Source organism: Lathamus discolor, chromosome 1 (genome assembly GCF_037157495.1).
Source record: "Lathamus discolor isolate bLatDis1 chromosome 1, bLatDis1.hap1, whole genome shotgun sequence".
NCBI lineage: Eukaryota > Metazoa > Chordata > Aves > Psittaciformes > Psittacidae > Lathamus > Lathamus discolor.
This window is the reverse complement of record NC_088884.1, coordinates 28,598,197-28,622,090: the sequence shown is the minus strand read 5'-3', so window position 1 is coordinate 28,622,090 and position 23,894 is coordinate 28,598,197. Positions and strand designations below refer to the sequence as shown.

Genomic DNA, 23,894 nt, shown 5'->3' with positions numbered 1-23,894 from the left:
TTTCAGGAGCAGTCAAGCTCTTACTGAACATAGCCCTGGAAATCCTTGATGTCTGAGATGGCCTCCAGTGAAAGAACAGGATGTTTTAAAATTCTTTCCGTTTCAGAAATGGCATCTTCAAAGGCTTTGAAGCGCATGTCACAGCTGGGCATTTGTCCCCCTTTCTCTTCGAGGTTTGCAGCAAACCTCATTAAACCCTGAACAGTCTGAGCGAGGGCAGTAATTTCAGTGTCCCACTGATCAAAACAAAGATGACACTGGCGGCAAGAGGGGAAGTCTTTCTCAAAGCCACGGCCGCACTGGTTGCAGAACCGGCCCGTGACGCCAGCACGGCAGTTACACACACCAGTGGCTTTGTCACACGTGGGATGGCTGGTTCCCTCCAGGTTACACTCGCATGCTGTAAGAAAGGGATAGCAAGTTACATCCAGTCGTTCCTTTTCTGTGGGATTAACACATGCGAAAGGTACAACTGTGCATTTCAAGACATAAAAGCAAACCAGTATTCTAGTTAGAGCAAAGTGGTCTGCCTGGTTAATGGCTCTTCTTCATTTCTAACTTCCATGGTCCCATCATAACCATAGAAGGAACAATACAGATAAATAATATAAACACTTTTATCCATTTCATACGCATAAATGTATGAAAGCCTCCTTTTTTACATGTATGTTCTGTCTTCCCTATGAATATAAAAGACAAACATTTCTTTTGAGGCAGTTTCTAATCCGGTTGTCCCCACTCAGTAATACTTACAAATGCAATGCGCCTGGGGATTGCCAAAGTAGTTTTCCTCACATTCATCACAACATCTTCCACTGTAACCTAGCTTACATGGACACTGGCCTGTAAACTGTAAAGACAGTTAGGATTAAATAGCTTCCTGCTGAATCATATGGCTGGATATACATTATTTACTGGGGTTCTTTTTCTCCCTGTGACTTATGCCATATAGATGTATGGGGACTGCAGTGACACTGCTCGCACATGGTCTTTGAACACCATGGTTTATAAAGTATTGGCCCACCTTTCCCATATTGCTCCTCAAGGATGTGAAAACAAAATGGACTTTGAGAAGTGGCTTTACTTTACTAAGATAAAAGTTTTTGTGTGTTCCAGTCTACAGATGCTCTTTGAGAACTCATCCTCTGACTATGACTTAAGAGAGAAGATTCTTTTCCTTAGCAAAACAGATTAATTTCTTATTCTTGCTGGGATAAAGTACTCAACATTTCAACATTTAACTACATGATATATTAACTGTACCTGAAAACCTCAAGGGTACATTATGCACATTGCCCTAGAAAATTTATTTTGGAATTCAGCTATTAAATTAAACTTCAGGGAATTACAGCTCTGGTAGTTGGTATAGCTCAGAAAAGCAGTAGTAGTTCTTTGAGGTTAAGAGCTACATTTGCTAGGAAAAATAATAAATCTACTAATTAAACTGGAACAAACAGAAAGCATATTGAAAGGAAAATGTGAAAGCACATCAGCAAGAGCTTGGGATAAGTGCTCTGAAATCAATAGAGAAATTGCTGTTGACTCCTTGGAACTGCAATTTTACCTCTCTATTCTAAAACTGTTTTATTTATGCCATGTTCTAGCCCTAAAAATTGCACAGGAATTGAAGATGAGAAAAATATTCTAGCAGTCTGATAGATGAGGCACAATTAATTTAATGGCCACAGCTGCTACTGTATTAAAGTGTTTACTTTAAAAAATACTCATAAGACTCTTGGGTCCAAGCCTGGACTTCCCTCTTCCCTATACATATACTTGCAAGGCAGTGTTTTCCTATGAAGTTTTCCTACTAAGTATTTCTAAGATTCACTTGACAAAGAAACACACAGGCAAAGGGAAATTGCTTACAAGCAGAGCCATGTTACAAGAAGAGCACATTTGACCTAATGACTCTAAGGGTGGTTGCACCAGCTGCAAACTTCTAAAGACTACTTGTTTTGAGGCAGCATGACATAAAACTATCCTCATTTATAAGAAGCACGCCCCCACTGTGCCACTCCGAAACACCACCACCCAGGTTCCCAGAAAGCAGAGTAATTTTCTCGCCTGGTTGCACTGGTTGCTTTGGGAGTTTTTTGGATCACAATCACAGATCTGACATCCTTTTCCACTAGCCAGGTCCCAGTAGCCAGAGGCACACTGGTTGCATGTCATGCCCACTACGTTGGGCAGGCAAGGGCAAGCTCCTGTGGCTGGGTCACACAGGCAGGCTGCATCCCCCCCGGGGCACATGGAAGGGTTAACACCTGACAGATTGCATGTACACCCTGCAAAAAGAACAATATAGACAGTTGATGGACAATCAGAGCTGTACATAAAGTCCATGCTGTAAGCTTACTTCTAGTAATCTTGAACACATTTTTAATCTCATGCAGTTTACCTATCTTTCTATAATAGCTTCTACATTGCTTCAAGCAAACTTACTGGGAGTGTTCAGTGCTTTTGATACAGGCACAAAAAAGGAAGGCATAGTGAATTTTGAATCTTATTAGAATGAAATGTTAAATATGCTGTGTAAGGAGAAGCTGATTTACAGTAGGCACTATCCAGCGTGGGAAATGCCAGTAAGATAAGCAAGATAAGCAAGATAAGAAGCCCTCCTTGTGAGGAGCCAGTTCTTGCTCAACCATTTCTAATGGACATCTTCCAAGAATGAACGAGGAATGGGCTTAACTGTGTTTTAGAGACTCTCAACAAGAGTTTTTTGAAAATATATGTCACTGTCTGGCCTGAAGAAATTAGAGCCTCAGTCAGGTACATTTGTGGAAACAGTCCTTGAGAAACACTGGGAAGAAATATATGCCTTGCTTTTTCATACACTTCTGCCTTTCTGTTAAAAATGAGGAGTTACTGACAGTGTCATGGAGCCTATTAAATTGCTTTAACAGTCTCACTCTAGTAGCCACTTAATGGAAACAACTGGTAAGGCAGGAAGCTCAGCAAGGCACCATCTGGCTAACTGAGCATTGCTTAGCTGGCATTAGCCAGCAACATGGATAAACAATCATCTTTGATTCCTTTAGTTTTGATTCCTTCCTGAATGGGCTGAATGCACATTTATCTTTCTAACAGAGAGTAACAATTTAATTTTACAAGTAAGTGTTTCCTAGGAGTGATATTCAGTACGAGATTTAATGAGACCTGGATGACAAAGATGCCATATTAACAGTTACTTGTATCACTGATTTATATATTTTGTATATATAGAAATATATTTGGTATTCTTGTGTTTTGCTCCATTGATTTGCTTTAGTTTTACTGTCCCTCCAAGGGCAAACCCCTTCCTGTAGCCTAATTTCTTTACTTTTTTGGGGGGGTAGCAATACACAGTTGTAGTGTTGTTGCTTACTTACTTTGACAGTTTTGATCAAGGGCTGAGCCAAAATATCCTGGTTTGCAGAACTGGCAGTTTGTTCCATGGGTGTTGTGTAAACACTTGGTGCATTCCCCAGTGATCCTGTTACAGGACTCTGGGTCTGTCAAATCAATGTTATTATTGCAGGGACATGGTGCACAGTCAAGACCAGGGCTGCCTAGGTTTTTGTAGAACCCACTAGGACACTCGTCACACCGACTGCCTGCCGGAGAGGAAGGTAAAAATATTTGCTGGCTGATGGGAACTCAAGTGAAACATGTAATTTGCAGTAATACTGTTAAAAGATTCAACCTGATTGTTCAAATGCACATTTCCAGTAGAAAATATCCACCTGCTTGAGACTGTTGCCCTTTAATCCTATGATCCATCTAAATTACATCTCTTACAATAAAATCTGATGGAAACGCTCTCTTCATCCCGAATTGTTTTTATCAAGGAAGTTCTTTCAGTAATAGTAAGTAGGTAACCCCTCACACAACACCTCTAAACATTTTTTTCCAGCAAAGTCCTTTCCATGGCAGCAGTCAGGGTTGGCCATATTGCATGATTTTTCCTGGGGCCTTCACCCTGACATGCAGCATGGGAAGGTGGAAGGTGCCCTTTTCTGGAGTAACCCAGCATCTGGCAGACCTGCCCTCCTTTCTGCAACACAGTGGAGGATCCCCAGGAGGTCATATGAATTCTGGCATGCTCTCTCCTTGTTTGTGGGCATTGAAATTACTCCTGCACACCACCCCAGTGTCTGCCCTGAGTGGGGTGCTACCTCTCTGCATCTCAGAAACCTTTCTGGGCAGGCTGGTGTTGCTAAGACCTCATCCACTGGTTCATCCTCAACCAAGGACTTTGCTCCTTCACCATGCTACACAGGGCCAGACCATGATCTTTGAGGAAGTGAACACAGTGCCACAGAAGTGATGACTAATGAGCCTTGCTGGGAAAGAGCAGGAGGAAGAAAATGCAGAACTGAGGACTGTGGTGGCTTGTAAGGACAGAAGTCCCCTGGGTGAGAACCAACAAGGATCAATTTGGCCCTACAGCAATTATTCAAACAAAACTGCTCTTGACTTATAAAGGAACTTGTCCTAAGTAAAGATGACAGGATTGGTTCAGGTTTTGGCAGTGCTCGCTGTTAGGGTTTGCTTCTGTCACTGGAGATCTTTCTATAGTGACCATTTAAACAGTGAAGCAGTTACTTTTGGGCAAGATGTCTCTATATGAACAAAGACTTTCTCTGGTTAGAAAATCTTTCCAGATCTTTTTTATGCCCTGTTCTTTCTGATTTGGGCTTGCAGGGCCTGTTTTTCAGAGGTAACAAGCAACTGCAGTTCTCCCCCTCTCCATCATGCTAATATAGTGCTCCTGGAAAGGTTTCCACAGAGTGCCATCAGATAAATTAGTGGCTTCACTGTATTCATGTAAGTGAATCTCTTTTTCAAACACTAGTTGCACAATTCCAGCTATTCTCGGTCAGGACTTCCCCACCTAATTTCAGTAAATCTGAGTGTTAACTTTTCTTATCTATTTTCTTATCATAACTTCACTTGTCATTTCTGAGCAGAGGACGGGTGGAGGATGGTAAGTTTTCTCTCTTACATTAATTTTAATAGAATCAAACTCAGACCTTATTTTGCTTTGTACCTGAATATCCCTCGAGGCAACTGCAGACTAGTTGTGCAGACTGGGAATCCTGGTAACAGGAATGTGCAAAATACCTATTGCTTGTAGGTTCCTCTGGGCACATGCATGGGTGGCAGGGTTCTCTGTCCAGAGGGTTTCCATAATAGCCATCCATGCACCTGTCAAAGCAGTCAACACAAAGCAGCAGAAATTGCCAAGTGCTCCATTCAGTCTCTGGAAGTGAATTAATTTATATGTATGTATAGTTAATTTAACATTCCAGGTCATTGTAATGCTATCTCATTAATTGGTACAGGTATAGCAAGCTTCAAAGGTGTTCTAAAATGGAAAATCAGAGCTGCATTCCCAAAATCTGGAGAAAAAAACCCAAAAAACACAAAACACCACATTTTGTTTTCAAGGAATATTTCTGAAGACTTTTACCTGCTCTGGAACCATTTTAATCCAAATTATAATATATATATATATATATGAAATATCACACATGCTTTGCACAGCTAAAAGCTGTCATGTAAAAGATTCTGTATATTCCCTTGTCACCATATATATTCATTTATTTCTACACACACACATAGGAAGAGTGGCTGGCATGACATTAGAAAGTCCTGGCACGGGCAAAAGAGCAATGATTCATTCAGACCATTCAGAGAATATTGCATATTTTAGATGCAGCATATGTACTGAAACTAGCCATGTTCTGCCTGACATGTTCTGCAAAGCCAGAGTGATGGCTGTTTTGAGGTGGTGGCTGTGCTGTCACCCAGACAAGCAAGGGTGATTCTGAAGGCTCCCTGGGGGCTCAGCCACCCCTGCTACCCTGCCTGCCACCACAGCCTCTAAGTCGTGGATCCCCATGGCCCCACAGCTGTGGCAACGCAGCAGCTTCTGAAGCACCCTCAGTCTTTGATCTGCTTTACTATGGTAAATGGGAAGACAATTCTCTGTATGTATACAAGCCAGGCTAAAAGTCTTGGCTATTCAACTATCCTCATCCTGGGGTCTGGAGCTCCTGCAGAGGCACAGGGGAACAAGTATTTCAGTCTCACACTTTCTGTCTATTTGCCACCTACAAGCACAATAGCCAAAGGCTGTATTGTCCAAAGCACCGCAAGAAAAGCTCAATAGGTTCCCTGGGGAAATCACTTTAAAAGTAAATGACAAGGTACAATCCAGCCAAACTAAACTAAATAGCTAATGAATTTAACTCTGATGTCTGTGTTGAACTCTGATACTGCTGCCAGCATATAGAATGAAAAAGGGGAACACAGTTTTGAATGGAGCTGGAACACATGGGAAAAGTCACAGAATCACAGAATCCCAAGGGTTGGAAGGGACCTCAAAAGATCATCTAGTCCAACCCCCCTGCAAGAGCAGGGTAACCTACAGTACATCACACAGGAACTTGTCCAGGCGGGCCTTGAATATCTCCAATGTAGGAGACTCCACAACCCCCCTGGGCAACCTGTTCCAGTGCTCTGTCACTCTTACAGTAAAGAAGTTCTTCCTGATGTTAACGTGGAACTTCCTATGCTCCAGTTTACACCCATTGCCCCTTGTCCTATCACTGGATATCACTGAAAAAAGCCTAGCTCCATCATCCTGACACCCACCCTTTACATATTTGTAAACACTGATGAGGTCACCCCTCAGTCTCCTCTTCTCCAAGCTAAAGAGACCCAGCTCCCTCAGCCTCTCCTCATAAGGGAGATGTTCCACTCCCTTAATCATCTTTGTGGCTCTGCGCTGGACTCCTTCAAGCAATTCCCTGTCCTTCTTGAACAGAGGGGCCCAGAACTGGACGCAATATTCCAGATGCGGCTTCACCAAGGCTGAGTAGAGGGGGAGGAGAACCTCTCTTGACCTACTAACCACACCCTTTCTAATGCACCCTAAGATGCCATTTGCCTTCTTGGCCGCAAGAGCACATTGCTGGCTCATGGTCATCCTCCTATCCACCAGGACCCCCAGGTCCCTTTCCCGTTCACTACTTTCCAGCAGGTCAACCCCCAACCTGTACTGGTACATGGGGTTGTTCTTCCCCAGATGCAAGACTCTACACTTGCCCTTGTTGAATTTCATCAAGTTTCTCCCCGCCCAACTCTCCAGCCTGAAAAAGTCATTTGCTGGTCATATGGAACTAATATGAACCAGCAAAATGGTATGTTTATTTAAGCTCCTCAGAGATAACTGCAGGTGTTAAAATGAGTATTCAGCATGAGGTTAGCCCCTTGGCAATTTAAAAGCTGGCAGAGGTCAGTGTATGTCACATGCAGTGACATGGTGCCACGGCACCCATGTCTCAAATGCCTTGTTGCAAGGAGCTTGTTGCAATGCTTCATGCATGCTGTGCCTGCAGTCCCCCCATAAGCATTACATGCACACACATTTCCACGTGCATTTGCCAGACCAATAGGTACCTGCCATTCAGCAGCTAGGCCTAGTTTAATCCTAGGTTTAGGTATGTGTTTTCAGTTAAGGTTATCAATGAATTCACAGGGGTGCAGATGGGCCCCAGGTACACATACGTTTCGGGGAGCACTAGCGTTTGAGTGAGCTCTGAAGCCCTGCCCATCAACTTACCTTTCACAGTGGCTTCCAGCTGTAAAACCCCGGCAGTTCAGGCACACACCAGTCACTGGGTCACAAAGCTCTGCAAAGCCATTACACACACAAGGACGACAGTGGGGAAACCCAAAGTACCCAGCCAGGCATCGGTTGCAGCGCTGGCCATCCACCTCCCGGCGGCAGGAGCACTGTCCCGTCACCTGGTCACACAGCGTGCTCAGCGAGCCTTGCGGGTGGCACTCACATGCTGGAAAACACCAACAGCAAAGCTGTGTCCTGAACATATTCCCACCAGCTCTGCTCATTGCAGACACTGCTCAATGGCAGTGTGAGCAGCGGGGATTGAAAATTCAGTATTTGTGGAAATATTTTTTATATTGCTTCACACATAATCATGGATTCAAAGCCCCAAAAACCTGGGGTATGCATGAGCAGCCAGGTCCTGGTTCTGGTTTCGGTGATGGCTGTCAAGTACTCACCGTAGCAGCCGTGGAAGCCGAAGCCATAGCTGCCTGCAGAGCAGATGTCACAGCAGCGTCCCACGACGTTGGCTTTACACTGACACTGGCCCCCCAGTTTACTGCAGCTGGCATTCAGTGACCCTTGGGGATTGCACTTACAGGCTGCCAAGTGGAAAGAAAATCAAAAGAGGTTTGCTTATAAAGGAGAATGACTGCAGTCATAAACTTGCAGGTTTTACACTGAAAAGTAGTAAGGAAAGAGCTTGATTGTTCTCATTAGGGGTTCATTAACCACTGATGGCCATGCACTGGATTATTTGATGCTGTAGCATTGATGGTGATGGTATATTGGTGTTGGAGCTGCTACATTCAGGGCACTGCCTTCAGCACATATTTGGGATAGGACAGAAAAGGGCATACCAAATGCAGATCCAAAATGAGGATATCCTGAAGTCTAGAAGGGTTTGACATAAATCAATGTCTGGCTGCAGCACTGGACATAACCTGTAAGCAGAGCTTAGACAGCCTTTATATGTGTAGTTTGTTGCTTTCTGGACACCTTGGACTAACTTGTTGAGCGTAGCTGGTCTGCTAACTCACAGAGGGTGTTTGCCTGGGACGCTCAGATGCTAGCACTAGAAAGCCAAATTGCCGTGTTTCACTGGGAGAATCCCATCACTATGGGAATCAGGCTGATGAGGAGTCAGCATCGGCACAACTCAAACTTACATGAGGGGGGTCTGTGGATGCATAGCCATGACCACATCACATGATGTGTGAATGAGGCATTGGTCCTTCTAAAAATAGCCCAAACCAAGCAGATGCTATCAGGTCCATTGGAAGCAAGGCTCCCTTAAAGGAGCTGGCCACTGAAGTTGCCCAGAAAGGCTCCTCCTGTTACTGGAGGTGCAGAGGAGCTCAATTTCTCTGGGTCCAACACCAGAGAAGTCTCCTGAGCCACTGATCCTATCTGCCCTTTCTGCAGTGGGTCCAGAAGAATGCCTGGGGCTTCAAACCTCACCTGCCACTACTCTCTTGCTGGGAGAAAACTAAGGTTTTCTTGGTGAATCTCTTCCAGCATGTCAGTCAGCTTGTGTGCCATCATGCCTGGGGTCCTACCAGGCATTCAGCTAGCCTGCAGCATTCAGGGACAGGGCTTAAAAACTCCTTTGTCATTTTATAGCAGCTGGAAAAGTAGGAAAGTTACTGCTCTGGCCATCTGGTGAAGCTGCATCTGATTAAAATGCTCTTCAGAAAACATGCAAGCACTGCTATGCTCCTTGTCATGCTGCTCCATGAAGCTCATCAGGTGTGATGGACTCTGAAAGCCATGACAACAAAAGGTGCTTGCAGCACACTCAGGGTTCAGTGGGATTTGTCTTGCATATCCATACCTACCACATTTACCTACAACACCAGGGGCTGAGAGCTTTCCAGTCAACATATCCTACAAACTCAAGGGAAAACCAGCAACTGTCCAAAAGAGCTGCCTGTGCAGGTTACTCCTTACCCACAGCGCCGTTGTGGATGCGGGCTGACATGCTCACTATGAGCCGTGCACACGCTTCGGGCAGGACATGAGGTCCAACTTCTGATGCAATTTCAATACAGTGATACTTCTGGTACTCATCTAAATCCTTTTCACTGCATAAATTTTCCATGGAGCTGATTCTGGGAATAAGTCCAAGCTTTGGCATTAAGGGGGAAAAGAAAATATTTTTGCTTAGATATACTGAATTTCCCACATTCTCTTACTGTGCTCTGCATTGCAAGGACACAGGCCTGGGGTACTGTTTCCAAATCTGCTGTTGTGCTCCTCAGTCATCTGAATTCACATGTATTCTGAAAGTCTAGACATTCCCTGAGTTCTTCAAATAAAAGAGACTGCATATAAAAAAGTCAGATTATAATAAGACCTCGGAACTGGTTTTGCTTCCAAGAGGTGCCATGTTGATGACTCCAAAAGGAGTATCTGGCCCAAATTTTCACTTGTATTACCGAGATAGAGAAAACTCAGCTGAAGGTTCTGTATCCAAGTATGGCCAGGCCTTGTCAGGTCCACTTCTACAGAAATAATTAGAGGAGTAGACTTAAAAATATTTTTTTCAAGAAGGACTCAAAACGAACACCCAGTTCCTGACTTGGTGGAAACTTGGGAACTGGCTGGACCTGATTCCCAGGAAACTACAGAACTAATTTTAATTTTCCAGTGTAATCCTTAAATATATCCATGATTTAACTAGATTCAGATAAATTACTGAGATGCTTTTAAAAAGCTAAGTGATGAAGAACTGCCTGAATTTATATCCCTAGCCACAGCATCTTGTCAGCGTATGTTGAGTGTGCTCATAATAAATGAGCAACAGACAGAGATACATACTCTGACCATTAACACATGCAACAAGTATGATTTGATGAGCTATTTTGGTACTGCTCCATGAAAATCAAAACAGATGCAATTCTGTCTTGCCATACAAAACCATGCAAACACAGTGCCAATGGAGGTAAGCAGAAGCACACTTCCCTGATTTCTATTAGCACACACTATAGAATTATAGAACCATAGAACAGTTTGGGTTGGAAGGGACCTTAAGATCATCCAGTTCCAACCCCCTGCCACAGGCAGAGACACCTTGCACTAGACCAGATTGCTCAAAACCCTGTCCAACCTGGCCTTGAACACTGCCAGGGATGGGGCAGCTCTAAGTGTTTTTAAAATATCTTGAGTAACTGTAAAAAAAAAATCACACTGGTATAAATACAGCCTCAAGGGCATTGTGACAGAACTACTCACAGAGTCAATCAAGATGAATGATCTGGCCTTTGGGTCAGAGGCAGAGGACTGAGAAAAATACACATCCACAAAATACTCTGTTCCTGGCTCCAGGCAGACTGGAGTTTGCAGAAGTGCAACCCTGTTTAGCAGAAATAAAGCACAGTTATAGCCAGGAGTTGGGACAAAGCAAGTTTACAGGGTGCTGTGAGCTCTCCTCTGTGCCTGCATCTTAAGGCCTGCACCCCCAAGCAATCCCTGCTGCTGTGGGGAGCACACCCAGCCCCACTGCTTGCAGGCTTTAGGAAAACTTCATGACTTCTGCCTGGATGATTAACCAAGAGCAATTCAAACCTGCTGAGATTAAATAGAGAATGGCAGGGTTTCCTACTACAAGGAAAGGAGTTTGCAACTCACTGTTCATATTTGTCCTTTCCTGGCCCTGTTTGATCAAGACTTTGGTCACATCCTCTTGGTTCCTCTCTATTCTTTACATAGGTCCAAGATGAAAAGCTGGTTTTGAAAACAGGCCAGGACAGTGACTTTAAGTCAATATTTCCTTTCTACACTGAAATAGCTGCAGTTGGATCTTTGTCAAAGCGACCGCTAACCCCAGTAGGATGTCAGGCCACCTTCCTGGCTTGGACAAAGCTTTGCCAGGCTGAGGACTGGAGCATCACTCTTCCTTAGAGCCTACATGGTGTTGTTGTGTGACAGCAACAAGAAAGGCCACGCATATGTTTCTAATATTCCCAGTTTCCCACATATTTATTATTCAGTGTAATAAATACTGTGCTTCAGTAAAGGATTTGTACTAGAAAATCTACAGGCAAAAGGACAGGAATAATCAGACCTCTTTGTGGCTGGGAGAGGCAATGTATGGGGCTCCCGTGAAAGGCCCTTGTTTTTGCAGCGTTGATTTGACAAAGTACCAGTGGGCTGGATGGCAACACTTGCTAGCCAGTCTTCCAAGGACTATAAACAAAGGACAAACATTATGGTCATTTTTCACATCTGAAAAACTTTCTCTTTGCCAGGGTTAATGAAAGCCATCTGAATGATTGCACACTGCAGTGACAAAACAGATTCTCTTTGTTCTTTACGGGACTAAAAAAAAAAGTTATTTGTGGAAAATGCATTGTATTTGCAATAGCTATTGAAGAGTAGAGACGGAAATGGGACCTCAGCTGGTCCAAATGGAAACAGCTCTGTTAAAGTCATTGGAGTTGTTTCCTTTCTCAGTGCAGTGTTATCCAGGAGATATCCTTCATTATTTGCCTCCTGTCACATCTAATATGGAATAATAAACATAAAAGACGTTGTAATAAGTCTTTAAAATTCAAATGTTTAATTCTTAGAAGGAAAAAACTCATCAGCAGCAGCCAGCCCACTGCAAAATTGCTCTCATGTTTCAAGACACTGGGAGTTTTGTTTGACTTGGAATGACAGTAAGAGAACAGAATACAATACACAGAAGGAGGATCTTGAGTGATGGGACTGTCCCATGGAGCTGAAAGCAAAGCATGTACAAACACTGGCACTAATAAAACACTTGCCTGTGTTTTTAAGGACATGAGTGCGGTCTTGGGTTTAACCAGATTTGGGTTAACAGGCTTCCCTAGACATGTCTTCATCACTGAGAAACTTTTTCCAGGCAAAAAAAAAAAAAAATGACATTTTGGTTATTTTTCTACAATTTTCACACATCTCAGAGCCCATCTGGAGCAATCACGAAGCTGGATGTCTGCAAAAGCTCTGGAGTAATATCTACTCAAATCACTCTGGCCTGTGCACATTTTCCTGCCCAGAAAATCCCAGCTAGAAATACAGCTGCCCATCTACAGGAAGATGCATTTTGTTTGGACCAGACTTTTGTTTACAAATCAACACATGCAAAGGTACTAAAAGACGAACTCCAGAAGCTGAGATCTTTACTGATGCTTAGAAAACACTTGTAGTGCTGATTTTTCAGATTTGACTGGAGAGGGTTAAAGAGGCTCAATGGAGGCCATGTCACTTGGTTGATAAGGACAAAAAGACAAACAGTTTTAATTTTAAATATAAAGAGTGGGACAAGTTGCTGCATCCTATAACTGACAAAATAGACCGTGCATCTAGCACAACATCATAGGACACACAAGACATCACAAGTACCTCAGGCTCATAACGGATTGCGATATCAAAATCCATAGCAAAGGGAATGTTGTTGATGGTAAATCTCAGCCCAGCTCTGCTGGGAACGCGGGCAAAGCCAGGTCCTGTCCATGTAACAGACCGACCAGCACTGGGATGCCTGAAAACCACCACCACAGCCGAGTCCTGTCCAAACTGCATCGCACCCTGCAAAGACATACTGGCATTTTCAACAACTCACAGAGTCAAATGACAAAAAAAAACAAACTCAGAGAAAAAGAAAGGAACTATTTTGGCCATGTTATTTACTTATTTTGGACATCAGTCAGCCCCATTTTCCAAACAAGCTTGAGATCAGCAGTCTAAGAACACTCTCAAATGTAGGATGCTTAGGGTAACAAACAAAGAAAAGCCTCCTATAGCTTTGCAACAACAAAGGGATTAGAATAGTCCATCCATCTCTGTATATATGGCATCTCCAAGCATTCACATTGCAAACCTTAAACAGATGAAGCTTGATTTCATACATGCTGGACTTTTCATTATAAGCTGAAAAAAATAAATGTCAATACTTAAGAGTGACAAAGCTGACAGCATTTAAATGCATTAGATATCATGTCAGTGTCTTGGCAAACTTGTTAGAAAATGGAAAACATTGGAAATGTCTTACAACCAAAACAAACAAACAAAAATTGTCTTTCATTGGTGCTCTTCCGAACAATTCATTAAACCTGAGTCTAAAATGGCACTGGACATGGCAAAGCAAACCTGTCTGTATGAATTATAAATTGTCTGCACAACTGTGTCAGGATTGTAACATCCAGGACTGTGAATCCCACATGCTTAGAGATTTCCTTGCCCTCTGTTGCAATAAAATTCTAGTATTTGGGGTAATCTTAAGTAACTGCTCAAGAACCAATTTACCTGTTCCAGTCCAGATTTTCTTACGCTTCGTATCTTGCTCCTGTTTAACACAATCTTTCCATTTTCAATCATGAACTCATAGCCTTGCTTCTGGAAGTAGATGTCACACTTTGGAAGAGTGTTTGGTTTAACCTATGAAGTAATGAGAGAGGGGCAGTATGGTCTCAACAGTTCTGAAGGGTAGGTAGGCTGTTACATGAAAATCCACATTCTTAAACCAAGCTCTATTCTATGTTGGATGAAATTCTGCTAGAAACCCTTTTCGCTCACTCCCTTAAAAATAATTTGCACTTCCTTTCACAAGCTGTCTCAGACATCTGCTTTCCATTTCATTTTTGGACTGTAGGCTGATTACTGATTGTGATTATAGCTAAATATTTACGGATGTGACCTGCAAATAAACATATTTTTTATTATTCCTTCTCTATAACTTCTGGACAACACTTCGAAGAGGAAATGTTAGTAAAAACATAGGCATCAGAAGGGATGCATTCCAGACTTGTACTCTGCATAGGGAACAACTACCTCCATGTTGAGGGCCAAAAAAATAAATAAAAATTATTTTTTCTAAAAACATTCCAGATGGATGCCAAATTCTTGAGGAAATTGGGCTGCAATCAGTGCCATTATATAAGGCAGCAGGAAGGAGTCCAATGGAACAGAGAAGAATTTGATTCTTCCTCTGCTGGAGATTCCCAGAAATATCACAGTTCGTGATAGCTGTTGGCAACTCAAACACTTTCCTGTAATTTAGATAACTAACTTGTTTTCTCTAATTCATTCTAGACCAGCCAGCACTTGAGAAGCAGCAAGGACAGCTTTGTAGGTCACGCCTGTTACCTGTGACTGTCCTTTGGTAAAAGCTACGGTTACAGAATAGTCATACCCATGAAGAACAAGGATGAACTGAGGATGGTCAAAAGACCTTCCTGCTAAAACGCTGCTCCGTCTGTTCCATGAGCAAGGGCTCCTCTCCTCAGCCTTGGCTCCTGCGCCACCATCACATGCATCCCCTCTCAGTACAATGCCTAAAAAGCCAACTACTTACCAAGGGTGCTGAGCCAGAGAGGGGCTTTGCGTGCTCAGCTTCATAAATATAATAATCCAGGGGCAAAAAGAAGTAGCCCGGTGCTGGCTCATTACACTGGCGGCTCACGATGTTGGGAAGACACTTGCACTGACCATCCTTTGGTGAGCACCTGGGGTGAGAGTTGGTAAAGGGAGGACATCAGAGTGCAGCATAGCTGGCGCCTAACTAACAGCATGACAGCAGCTCAGCTCTACCCTTGCTTCAGCTTTGCTTTGTTTCTTCCATTGTTGGATCGCCTGTCCTGTTAAACGTCTTCCTACCACTCAGCCTCTGATTTCCGATGCTGGATTTATTCAGTGATACTTTTTTATTGCTTGTGAGACATGACATACTTTGTCTTTCTCTGTCCATTCCACAACTGAAGCACAGATTCTTTTGTTTCCTGAGCATCCATTACTATCTATCCCTGTATCCATTTCTTGTATCTGTTTCTGTATCTATCACTATCCTTAATCATCTATCACCTGCAATTTTGGAGGTAGGACATGAGATCAGAAGGCCCTTTGATTTGATGTGATATGGTAGTTTTCATATACACTCTTATTTAACACACCAGATGATTACTAGCTCTGATTTGCCTGGTCACAAGGAGCTGCTGTACAGCACTGGACTATGTGCTCCTGCGCCTAAAGACCCTGCCCAACAGACTTTTGGAGGAGCCCAACTGAAACCAAGCTTGCTTCTAAAATTACATATTTTGAATAGGAGCCTATATGTAAAAAAAAATATAGATATTTCTAGCCTTCAAAGTAGATGTAGGAACCTAAGTTAAAAATGTCACCTCTAACTTCTATTAATATTAGGGCCTCTAGTTCTCTCAAGTCACGCAGTTTATATTTTATATTAAACAAACCCTGGCTTAAGCTGATTCAAAGTTGACTTCAAAGGAAGAAGATAAACCCCTTTATCACAAGAAATTTACAAGGTCCTAAACTGATTTTATACTGATTATATATGATAAAATTATGTCTACAGTCTATTTTCCCATTTGTACTGAGACTGTATTAACCTAACCAGAAAATTTAGCCTATGAGTTTGTAAAAATCAAAACCAAGAAAGAACTTCAAGAACATTAACTTACAAATTATTCTGGGATCCACCAATATCACAGTCACATGGAGAACAGCCATGCAAACTGCTGCCAAGACCCCAGTATCCTACCTGGGATAAAAAGAAAGACTTTTTACAGCAAATATTTAACTATGTGAAGTACAGCAGAACTTGTTCCCCTGGATGAACTCTTTTCTTGAGCACTACTGTCCTCTGCCTGTGCTTAGCCATGCGAGATCGCTTCTCTTCCCAGATTGTACTGGGTGCTCAGCCACCGCAAGAAGAGCTAGATATTTACCGATTTGTACAAGCGAGCTGCTCTCTAAACAGCAAAAAGATGGCTCGAGGACATGATTTTGCATTTCCTTTCCTTCCTGGAAGTTCTCCTCCTAGTGCAGTTTGATTGCACAAATGTTTGCAAGAGTTCAAAAGATTCAGATGTGCTCTTTTGCAAAATGAGAACATGGAGATGCAAAATTCTTTTGAATTTTGACTAACTTTTTACTCTGCTGGCAATGAAAAAGTGGGAGATGTCAAAGGAGACTTCTGAACACGCATACAGAGCTAGTAACAAAAGCTGAGTACGTACGAGGCATTTCTCACAGCGCCGTCCTGTGGTGAACCGCTGACAGAGGCACGCTCCTGTGGCAGGGTCACAGATGGAGAAAGGCAAACTGCCGGAAGGACTACAGTTGCAGGCTACAGGGAGGGAAATACACGGTTACTTCTGCTGGCCCCAGTCACGGCAGCAGGACTGGCTTTTGCTTTAGATGTGGCATCAACATGACAGTCTTCATCCTCCAGACAGATGCTCTACAGATGGACCTGCCCTGTCACCCTGCAGCTCTCAGACTGCCCTTGGGGAATGGTCTGTTTCCTCAGTGGATACACTCTCTCGGGGGAGCAGGGGCATTGGCAGAAGTCCAGTCTGGTGGTTTGCCATGTGCTGTGTGCTAATCCACACTACACAGTCCTTGCATGTTGCTTAGTGCTGAGTACCATGCTGAGTACCTAACACGCTCACAAACCGGCAGTGAGCCTGAGTAGAGGTGGGGTATGTTTGTCAGTGCATCTCTCTCAGAGGAACGGCTGGCTGAAAGCTCCCCTGGCAAGGCAGCAGCTCCTACCACCTAGACACTGCACTGTGCAGTGCACAGTCCAACTATCCTAACAGCCCAACTGTGGCTTTTCATTCAGCCTTATGCTGATTTTGATGGTAACATAATTTTCATGTGTTTAAATCTCCCTTTTCAACTAAATTGCATATTTAACAATCCTTCTACTGACAAAAGTCCGATTTGTTATAGTATACTATGTTTTCTGCAAGTGATTTTGTATCTTTTCAGTCTTAGATGCTGAACAAGGAACATTAAATGACACAAACAATAAATTATAGCAGGCACCTGGGTATTTGTGAAGCAGGTAGTGCATTACTGTGTGCATCCAACTACCTCCACCTCTTAAAAATATTTTGGAAAAAAGAATAAAAGGTGGTTTACATACGCTGGCAGCCCAGAGGGTCACTGCCGCTCAGCCCATAGTAGTTGGCCCTGCACTGGTCACAGTGGACACCCTCCACATTCTCCTTGCAAGGGCACCGGCCTGCGACCGTTCCTAGGGCAGGGTCAGTGTGGCTCTCGCACATGCCGTTGTACAATGTACCTTCTGGGTTGCAGTTGCAGGCTGCAGGCATGGCCAAGGAGACATAAAAAAGCACATTAAGATATAAGCATGAAAAAGCAATGACAGAGCTGCTGGTAGACAAAAATTCAGGGTTCTTGTAGAGATGTTCATCTGTGCTTGCTGTTGGATGCTTTACAATTAATGCACAGCAGCTGTTAAGAAATATTATGATAATGTTTCCAAGATCTGCTTTTTCTCTGGAGAAGAGTTACAGTCTTCCCTTTGGTAGAAATATACCCTTTGTTTGGGTAGAAATAGGCATCACACACCCACTCCCTACCCTCTTCAGAATACTCAGGGAGGAGTGGGCCCCATACTTTTGGGGATGCTCTCATGAAAGCTGTAGGATTGCAGCTGTACCACACCTCCTCACAGCTGGTCTGAGTTGGCTATGGATGAATTATTTACTGGAAGCAATGGATTCAGCATGGAACACTGCCTTCCTGATGCATCCCATTTTTCCCTAAGGCACTACCCATTTCTCACAGCAGAGCTGACCACACCACTCCCCTGGGTAATCAGCCCTTGGCTCCTTAAGGACTTTGATGCCAATTAGTTACTACAGTGAAATTATACTCAGAGGATTTTTCCCATCCTATGTTAATACCGAAGTTAGCTCATCTTCCAGAGAAGGACTTTTATGCCTGAATGACTCTTTTTCTTGCATATGGCAGGTTATCTAACAACAGTTATTGCTCCTCCCATCATTTCACACCTCTTCTGTAATCTGTGACTACCACAGAAGCAACAGCACTACTGCTATTCATATTTATATTGATGTTGTTCAAGAAAGGCGCTAGCCCTGCTGGGTTTCTAAGCTCAGTTTAGCAATGAGTTGGAACATGCAGCCCTTTTTACAATGCAGGTTCAAGGACACTGTCACGCAGTTACTTTATAAGGCAATTTGGATGTTACAGGTTTGATAACACTTTCACAACCATATGAACATTTAAGCTTGGGGATGTCATAGGGTTCAGAGCACAGAACCACCCTGTTTTGAGTCATTCTTACAGAAGGTAAAGAAGGGAAGCTTACGGAGGCATGCCTGAGGGTCTGAGATGACTTTGAGTGGATCCTGGTAAAAGAAAGGTTTGCACTGGTCACAGTGTTGCCCCGTAGTGTTATCCTGGCAGTCCTCACAAACACCACCACTGACCCCGCCACTGGCCTGGTATATGGCCAGGTCGAAGTGGCATCTGCCAGAGTGGCCGTTGCAGTTACACCCTGAAACCAAAACAAACAGTGGGGTATTTTGCACCACGACTCCCATTACTGTGGTCTTGCCACTATTGCTGCTCACCTTTATCAGAGGGTTGTTACTTCCATGATCTCAGTGCCCAGCAAGATCATAGCTTCCCAGGCCTAGTGCTTTACAGCTGGGGGAAAACACTGGAGACTTGCAACACAGCTGGGCCCTCTACTTGTAAGTACCCATGTGGGTGAGTGTGCTGGATATTTAGGGGAAAACACTGCTCTAAAGATCTAGCTGAATATTCGTTACAGACCCTAATATTCTTGTATATCCAACATTACCCATTATCATGGAAATAAATAATTTAGTCTTGTCTAAATTTTTCTTTTATTCACAAGAAAGACCCTATGTAAACCAATGGATGATCTGTTTTTGCATTAGTTTCTTTTTCCTCTCTTTATTGTTTGTTGGGTTTTTTCCCTCTTATCTAAACAAAAAACCATGAAGCTCTCCTTCTTGTAGGACAACACAGCACTAATGGCTACAGGAATCCATCTGTATTTAGAAGAGGCATGGAAAAGTCTCCCTCCCAGCAATCCAGCCATCCCATTATGCACTGGGCTGGGGCTGTCCTGCACCCTCAGCTATAAAAACGGAAAAGAATATGTTTGAGTTACGTTTGCAAGCATTATCCTGTGTCCCTTCAGCTGGCCTCCAGGGAGCATCACTGTAGAAATCTTTACATCTTTCACAAGACAAACCTTCAGTGTTATGGTGGCAGAGACATCTCCCGTGGACCTGCAATGCGGTGAGAACAGAGAGGAGGTAGGGTGAGACGACTGAAGAGGGGAGGAGAGATCTGCTTCAGGTAAACCAGCAGGATCAGGAAAATCCAAAGCTCTTTGGCTCCCTCAGCTGACATAATTCTCAGTTATGTGAGTAAAAGGTCTGAAGAATACCTACAAATTTTAACCAAATTTTTTCAAAGCCATTGAGCAACATTTTGGAAAAACAAACAAACAAACTTCTAAACATGCCAAAAGAGACTTCAACCTTTTAAATTCTCTCTCTTCCCCTACATTTCTCTAAATTGAGATACATATTTTCCAGGAGGAAAAATAAACCTTCTTGTTCTCAGAGTGAAAGTATTCACAATCATGTTCCTCAATTTTTTAAGAATCCATTTTTCATGGGTTAGCTTTGCATTATCAGCCATTCTTTATGCCTATGGTTCCTCTCCTGCTGCAAAGCCCCTGAGCCCAGCTGGAGTGTGGAATGCACCCAAGGACTGCCCATTCAGGTCTGCACACACCACAGGCTGCATTACATTTGCACCATTACAGCTCTGGTATTTTTCTGCTATTATCAACATGTCTTGTCCCAGCTGCTTTTGAAACACCAACTACTGCCAACAAAGCGCTAGAAACCTGAGCAGTCCAGCCCAGGGTTTTAAAGGAAGAAGATTCATTGAAACATTTTACAACTTAGAGTTGCAAATGGTCAATCCAAAGATCATCAGAGATTTTTCCTCCTCTCCCTCCCCCCACCTCCTTTTTTCCCCAAGATACGAGGTAGGGACTGCCCTTGTTGGAGACAGAATTAATGACGCACCATCCCAGGCTGATAGAAGACATCTCCCCGCAGATTCTGCACGGGATCACACTGGCTGGCATGGCCATTGCAAAAGCAGCTGCCCCGCACAACCATCTCATAAACAGCGTAGTAGTACTTCTCGAGGGGATCACTGTGCCTTCTTCCAAGCAGAGCATCCCCAAGGGTGTGGAGTTTAGTAAAATTAATCCTTAGGTTTGTCAATGTAATGAGCTCTGGAATGAAAGAAATAAAATTAAGAGGCCAAGTTCACTTGAAAATGAACAGTATTAAATATTCAGCTTGGATCAGTCATCCAAGAATTCCCTCATATTGAAGAAATAGTGAAAATTATCTGATCTTGGCTGAGAGCAGTAACCTGGACAGTGCCAAGGCATGGACCTAGTCCTGGCACACAGCGGCATAAGCATAAGCACCCTCCTTGGTGTGGCTCTGGCCAGAACCAATCTATTTTCCCAGGCTTTGTGGGTTCATGGACACCTCAGGGACTGTTCCCAAAAAGCAGTGTGGGTTGGGCCACCTGATCCCAGAAAGACAGTTTAGCTGCATGGATGAGCTCTGCAGAGCTGTGCGGTTTGATATCAGGGCTAAAGAACAAGACTGGCCCATTCTACTTATTAACACAGATATCTCCTAAGATCTTTAGCTACTTTTTTCTACATCATTAACTTTCACCAACTGAGTTGTTGACCTATTCAGTGGACAAAAATGCAACATCAGCAAAGTATCACTGGAGAAAAGCTGTACTGTCCCTACCTTGGATATAAGGCACATATGGATCTTCGATTTCAAAGCTGGGGTCCAGAGCTTTTAAAACAACCTGCAAAACAAATTAATGCAGCTCTATAGATCACTGAAGCTATTCTGTTTGGATATAAAGTCTGTCACCTGAGACCCATTAGGTACTGATGAGCACCTAGAAGAAAAGAAGGCCGCTGTGGCTCTGATTCAGCAAGTGCTCTCATCCTTTCAGCCTGGCCTTGGCTAAGTGAGGCAAAGAGACCTTTTGGTGGACTGATGTGTCAGAAGAAAGTAAAAACAGTGCCCTAAAGTGATGTAGAGATGGAATGAGCTCCCACCAAGTGTATCAAAGCCTTTAGCAGTAGAGGCAGATGGGGACTCAAGGTCTCTTGTGAGGGGCACTTCAGTGTGAATTTGGAAACCAGGAAAAAGCACTATAAGGTTCTGTACAAGTTGTTTTATGAATTCATTTGGGTGTGAAACTGAGGGTAAAATATGGTGCTAATAAAATAAACACCTACTTCAGTAAAGTTAATAATACCTCATGTCTCAGAACGTGTGTAAGTGGATTTGATGGATGAGAGACATTCAGCTCCAGAAACCCAGCCACATATGATCTGAACTTATACAAACACAGACACTTGGCAATACCTCGCCTTCAGTGGAGGGCTCAATGTCTGAGTATCTTGAATCACAAATGACATCTCCCACATTTTTTGCTGGACCAGGAGAGATGTTGGGGAAAGAAGCTGCACAGTCCTGTGCAAAGTATCTGAACACTTTCCAGGTGTGACCAAAGTCAGTGGAGCGCTCAACCAGCATCGCTGCAGGGCGAAATGTCTGCAAGAAACAGAATTTCAAGAACCCTTTAACCAGGCACTGATAAGACATCTCAGGAGTTGTTGTTCTGACATTCCTGTTTGTGTGATGCCAACAGCTTCCAACTAAAATTCTGTGTTTGGGAGATTGTAGGCCCACTACAGTGCTACTGTGCTGGTTACATGCCTCTCTGAAAAAGCCAGATTCTTCATGTGAACCACACTCTAGCAAAAGGGAAGGGCAACCTTCCACATAGAGAGAAGATCACCGTCTAAGTAAGGAAGTTTACTATAACAGTGTGTTTTATAAAAAAAATTTGTAACCATCTGGACCATAATGGGTACGCATGAGAAGGCTGAACTAATTTGAAAGAACAACAGTTCAGAGATGTCCTACATTTTTAGGGCTTCATTTTGCATTTTTTTTTTCAGCATTAGTTCTCAGATTATAGAAAACAGAACCTGAAGGCATATGAATAGAAAGCTATTCGGTTTATCCTCCTCCCCTAAGGCAGGATCAACTATAAGTTAACCACACTTGACAGGTGTTTATCTAACCTGTTCTTACAAACCTCTCTAATGATGAAACTTTCACTGCCTCTGTAAGCAATTTATTCCTGCGGTTAAGTAACTGGTGTATAACATTACATAAAAGCTCTGGTAAAAGACGTACCTTAAAAGTCAGGATAAGATGGCTGAACTGGAATAAGGTTTCTAGGTCCAATCTAATGCTGACGTGGTCTACGCCTGAAAAGAGAATAAAAATGAAGAGCACAGTGCACACTTTGGAGGGGTTGCTGAGACAGCTTTCCCCTGGGGAATTTAAAGACACCTTTTCCAGAACAGCAGCTTGACTCTTTAGGGCATCCCCTGTGCACAAACCCAGCATGCGGCTGGATTGCTCTCTCAGGTCAATGCAGTGTGTAGCCTTTCCAGCAGCAGCACTGGTGATGCTGCACATCACTGAGAATGCAGGCAATGGTTAAAGGTCCTGTTCAGACCATTTGGACTGTAAGTAATGCTGATGGCAAAGTTCTAGATTTATGGCTTCCTCTATCCAGTTAGAATTTTTTGAACTCCAGGCAAATTGCTTATTTCTAAGAATAAAATGAAACTCAATAAAAATATGGGGTTTTCTTCATGCTCAACAGATCTGTTAAACTCTTCTATATAGCCAGGCCTGAAACCTGTCATGAGCAGAGCTATCACACCAGGCATTGTCCAGAACTGTAACAAGTATAGAAAAAATCCCCACAATTCACACATTCTCTGTAGAGAGTTGAGGGAGCTCAGTTGATATCCCCATCATTTACATCTCCATGCAGCTTCCTAGGCCTCCTGCTCAGCACGCACTCAGCTCAGTGCATGAGACTCCATCCCAGAATAAAGGTGGTGAGAACAAGAAAAGATCCTCTCACAGCTGGCCTACAGCCTTATTGGCAGTGATACCCAAAGCTGGTGACAGTTCCTTGCTACACTCCATGAAAAAACAAGGCTTATAAATTCTTAGTTGGATACTCAAAATAGAAGTAACATATCTTATTTTTTCTATGCCTTCATAGAAATCAGTCAAATATTTTTTTACATGTTCACTATATGTCAGATAAGATAAATGCTATTCCTCCTAGCATGCCTTTGCAGAGAAGCTCTATGGATAATATCTTCATCTGTGACATAGAATCAACTAGCTTGGAAAAGACCTCTGAGATCATCAAGTTCAGCGTTTACCCAGTGGGACTGAGTGCACCCTCAGCAAGTTTGCAGATGACACAAAACTGTATGGTGTGGTTGACACACCTGAAGGACTGGTACTGTACT

The 23,894-nt window shown here is 43.2% G+C and overlaps 1 protein-coding gene across 1 annotated transcript in view; it reads right to left on the bottom strand.

Moving 5' to 3' along the window:
• Positions 1-23,894, bottom strand: part of LAMB4 (laminin subunit beta 4) — a 54,664-nt gene that overhangs the window by 12,376 nt on the left and 18,394 nt on the right. The window contains 21 exon segments of the mRNA XM_065663801.1: positions 25-400; positions 754-850; positions 2,068-2,288; positions 3,375-3,599; positions 5,036-5,193; positions 7,616-7,847; positions 8,080-8,223; positions 9,572-9,749; positions 10,856-10,976; positions 11,688-11,809; positions 12,989-13,174; positions 14,940-15,090; positions 16,063-16,142; positions 16,621-16,730; positions 17,535-17,714; positions 18,750-18,938; positions 19,584-19,704; positions 20,518-20,732; positions 21,274-21,337; positions 21,910-22,098; positions 22,750-22,823. Of these exon segments, the coding sequence (XP_065519873.1) occupies positions 25-400; positions 754-850; positions 2,068-2,288; positions 3,375-3,599; positions 5,036-5,193; positions 7,616-7,847; positions 8,080-8,223; positions 9,572-9,749; positions 10,856-10,976; positions 11,688-11,809; positions 12,989-13,174; positions 14,940-15,090; positions 16,063-16,142; positions 16,621-16,730; positions 17,535-17,714; positions 18,750-18,938; positions 19,584-19,704; positions 20,518-20,732; positions 21,274-21,337; positions 21,910-22,098; positions 22,750-22,823 (3,433 nt within the window).